The following is a 3901-nucleotide window of genomic DNA, read 5'->3' as shown; positions in this document are numbered from 1 at the left end:
ACTTGGAAAATCTGAACTTGAGGAATGTGGGAGGACAAACTCACTCTCTCGGTACTAATAATGAGGTTCTGGAAGAGGAAGTGGTTGCTGATACTTGTCTTGACAATACGATGGTAGAAAATACTCCTTTGGGAGAGGATGAACAGAGGGACAATTGCTTAATCCAACACACATAAAATTTTGAAAATCAAACTGTGGTCAGGGATTTAAGACTTGTTGGAAGACTTTGGGCAGATGAAGAACAGGAAGAGGAGCTAAATGAGGAAATTATTTCACCCCGGTTATGTCAAAATCTCAAAAAAAGAGAATGAAGAAGAAGATCACCTCTGAGAAGATCCATTATACCCGAAGGGGTGGAATTGTCAACACTGTCCAATGAAGGTTCTTTATTGGAACTGTAGGGGTTTTGGTAATCAAAAAACTCGTCTGGTTTTTAAATCTATGTGTGTCAATAATAAGCCTAATTTAGTGTTCATTTCTGAGCCTAAAATTGCTGCTTCTGATGTTCATTCCAGCTTCTGGTCTGATCTTAATTTAAACTTGTTTATGGTTAATAAAAGAGACTCTTTGCAGCCTTCTATTTGGGGTCTCTGTAGCATGGGTTTGAGTCCCAAAATTATAGCTAATTCTGATCAACAATTGTCTATCTCCCTACAAATTGATAACCAAATTTTCTTCATTTGTGTTGTGTATGCAAGCACTGATTCTCACCATAGAAGATTACTCTAGAATGAGATTCAAGCTCTGATGTTTGCTAATGTGGGTCCTTGGTGCTGTCTTGGTGATTCTAATGTTGTTATAGGGGCTCATGAGTGTCGTGGGGGCAGAATTCCTCAAAGAGGCCCTACTGAGGAGTTTAATTCTTTCACTAAGAATTTAAATCTTATTCATCTTGTCACTATGGGTGCTGACTTCACTTGGACAAATAAGAGAAGGGGGGCTGCCCTCATTGAGAGAAGATTAGATAGAGCTTTATGCAATGATAGTTGGATCGATGGTTGGAGCCAAGTGGCTTGCTGCTCTTTGCCTAGAATTGCCTCTGACCATAACCCAACTCTCCTTTGTTCTCACTCTGATTTGGTCAGAAGATCTTCTTCTTTCAAATTTCAGAAGATGTGGCTCCATCATGTAGACTGCAGAAGAATAATCGAGGAGTCTTGGGCCTTGGATGTTGTTGGTTTTCCCATGTATGTTCTTGCTGCTAAGTTAAAAAGGCTTAAGGTGGTGCTTAAGGATTGGAACTTCAACATTTTTGGTAACATTCACCATAGAGTGAAAGATGCTAAAGCTGATCTGGAAACAATTCAGTCTTGTATTAATGATCTTGGTCCTGATCATGAGTTACTTGACCAAGAAGCAATTGCTCAAACCAATCTTTTTTCTGCCCTTCTTATGGAAGAAAAGTTCTGGAAGGAAAAATCCAGATTAAATTGGCACTGCAGTGGAGATAGAAACACCAGTTTCTTTCATAAAGTGACAAAAATTAGACAAGTCTCTAAATCTTTGTCCATGTTGAAAGTGGATGAGGAAATTCTTACTGATCAGGAGGATATAGCTAGTCATGTGCTTAACTACTATATTGATTTATTTGCTTGCCCTAATAATTCTACTCCTAACTCTTTAATTCAGGAGGTTGTCCCAAGTCTGGTGCATGAAGAGGAGAATCAAAATTTAACTAAAATGCCTGATGATGATGAAATCAGGACTGCTGTTTTTGCTTTAAATGGGGACGGAGCTCCTGGTCCCGATGGTTATGGTGGCTGCTTCTATCAGAGCTTTTGGAATATTATCAAACATGATGTGTGTAATTCTGTCAAGCAATTCTTTTCCCAAAGTTGGTTGATGCCAAACATGAACTCCAACATGGTGATCCTTATCCCTAAATCTACTTCTGCTGATAGAATTGAAGACTTTAGGCCCATTGCTCTTGCTAATTTCTAGTTTAAAATCATAACCAAAGTTATGGCTGATAGACTTGCTTTGGTTGCCTCTAGAATTGTTTCTCCTCAGTAAAAGGGTTTCATTATGAATAGAAGCATTCAGGATTGTATTTGCACAACTTCGGAAGCCATTAATCTCTTGGACCATAACGTTTTTGGTGGTAACTTGGCTATCAAGCTGGACATAAAGAAAGCTTTTGATACTATAGACTGTACTTTCTTGCTTGATACTATGAAGGCTTTTGGTTTTCATAACAAATTCATCAAATGGGTCAACGTAATTCTGCAATCTGCCAAGTTGTCTTTTAATGTCAATGGTAACAATGTCGGTTTCTTCAATTGTTGTAAAGGGGTTAGAAAAGGAGATCCTCTTTCTCCTCTTCTTTTCTGTCTGGCTGAAGATGTTTTAAGCAGAGGGATCACAAAGTTGTTGAAGGAAAATATGATCAAGCCTATCTCAGGTCCTAGGAATTTATCAAGTACTACTCATGTTTTATATGCTGGCGATATTATGATCTTCTGCAAGGGGATCAAAAGGGATCTTATGGCTCTTAAGCAGTTAATTAACAAGTATGCCTCGACCTCTGGGCAACACATAAACCCCTCAAAGTGCAAGTTCTACACTAAGGTTCCTGCCAGGAAAATAAATGAGCTTTCTGCTTGTTTGGGTTTCAATTCTGGTGCTTTGCCTTTCACCTATTTAGGGGTTCCCTTGTTCATAGGAAAGCCTAAGAAGTCTCACCTCACTCCTATTGCAGATAGGATTATTGGTAAGCTCTCTAAGTGGAAAGGTCACTCTCTTTCGATTATGGGAAGAGTGGAGCTGGTGAAATCAATTATCCATAGCATGATGATTTTTAGCTTTCATATCTATGCTTGGCCAGCTCAACTTCTGAAAAAACTTGATTCATGTATAAAAAATTTCATATGGTCAGGGGATGTTAACACTAGAAAGCTTGTTACTGTTTCTTGGGCTAAGGTTTGCACTCCTAAGAATGAGAGTGGTCTTGGTCTCAGATCTATTAAAAAGATGAATCATGCAGCCCTTCTAAAGCTTGCTTGGTCTTTGCTCTCCTCTGATCAAGATTGGGCTACTGGTTGCAGACACAGGTTCAGAAATTATCACAAGTCCAAGTACTTCAAATCTTCTATTTGGCCTAGAATTAAGTCCAATATGCTAACTACCTCAATGAACTCAACCTGGCTGATTGGGGATGGTAAAAATGTCAATTTCTGGAATGATAATTGGACTGGTATGCCTCTTGTGCAGATTCTTGATATCCCGGAGGAGTTGCATCATAAGTTGAAGTCTTCTGTTGGTGACTTCATTTTGGGGAATAAGTGGATAATTCCTAATTGTTTGCAGGAAAAATTCTCTCAAATTGTTGTTTCAATTTCTAAAATCAGTAGAGACCTTGCAGAAGATAAGTGTTGCTGGCATGACACTAATGATGGTGTTATCACTCTTAAGTCTGCTTACATGACTACAACTTCAGAGGGAAATAGACTAAGTTGGTGTAGCTTGATTTGGTCTTCCTCAATTCCTCCTTCTAAATCCTTCACAACTTGGAGACTGATAAACAAGAAAATGCCAACTGATGACAACTTACAGATCCGGGGTTGCAACTTAGCTTCTATGTGCAGCCTTTGCAATCAAAATTCTGAGAATTTTGATCATTTATTTCTGCAATGCTGCTTTGCTTCTGCTCTATGGGATTGGGTTAACTCTACTTTCTCAGTTTCCATTGATAAATCTTCAATAACAGCAATGATCAAGGTCTGTAGGAGTAATTGGAGCCCTCAGGTGAGAGACTTACTGGCTGCTACAATAATTCATACCATTAACATAATATGGTATTGCAGAAATCAGATTAGATTTGAGAATAGAGTTTGCAATCTACAGTAGGCAATTTCTAAGATAAAGCTGGCTTCCAATTTGTCTGGCAACTCTTCCAACTCAG

General features: G+C 38.7%; 1 protein-coding gene across 1 annotated transcript; it reads left to right on the top strand.

Moving 5' to 3' along the window:
* The first annotated feature begins 747 nt into the window (after positions 1–747).
* Positions 748–1941, top strand: LOC109337507. Its single transcript, XM_019574487.1, has one exon. The coding sequence runs from the start codon at positions 748–750 to the stop codon at positions 1939–1941; it is 1194 nt and encodes a 397-aa protein (XP_019430032.1).
* The last annotated feature ends 1960 nt before the right edge of the window (positions 1942–3901 follow it).

This window comes from Lupinus angustifolius, unplaced genomic scaffold, assembly GCF_001865875.1.
Source record: "Lupinus angustifolius cultivar Tanjil unplaced genomic scaffold, LupAngTanjil_v1.0 Scaffold_7_22, whole genome shotgun sequence".
Lineage (NCBI taxonomy): Eukaryota > Viridiplantae > Streptophyta > Magnoliopsida > Fabales > Fabaceae > Lupinus > Lupinus angustifolius.
This window is presented reverse-complemented; position numbering and strand designations above follow the sequence as displayed.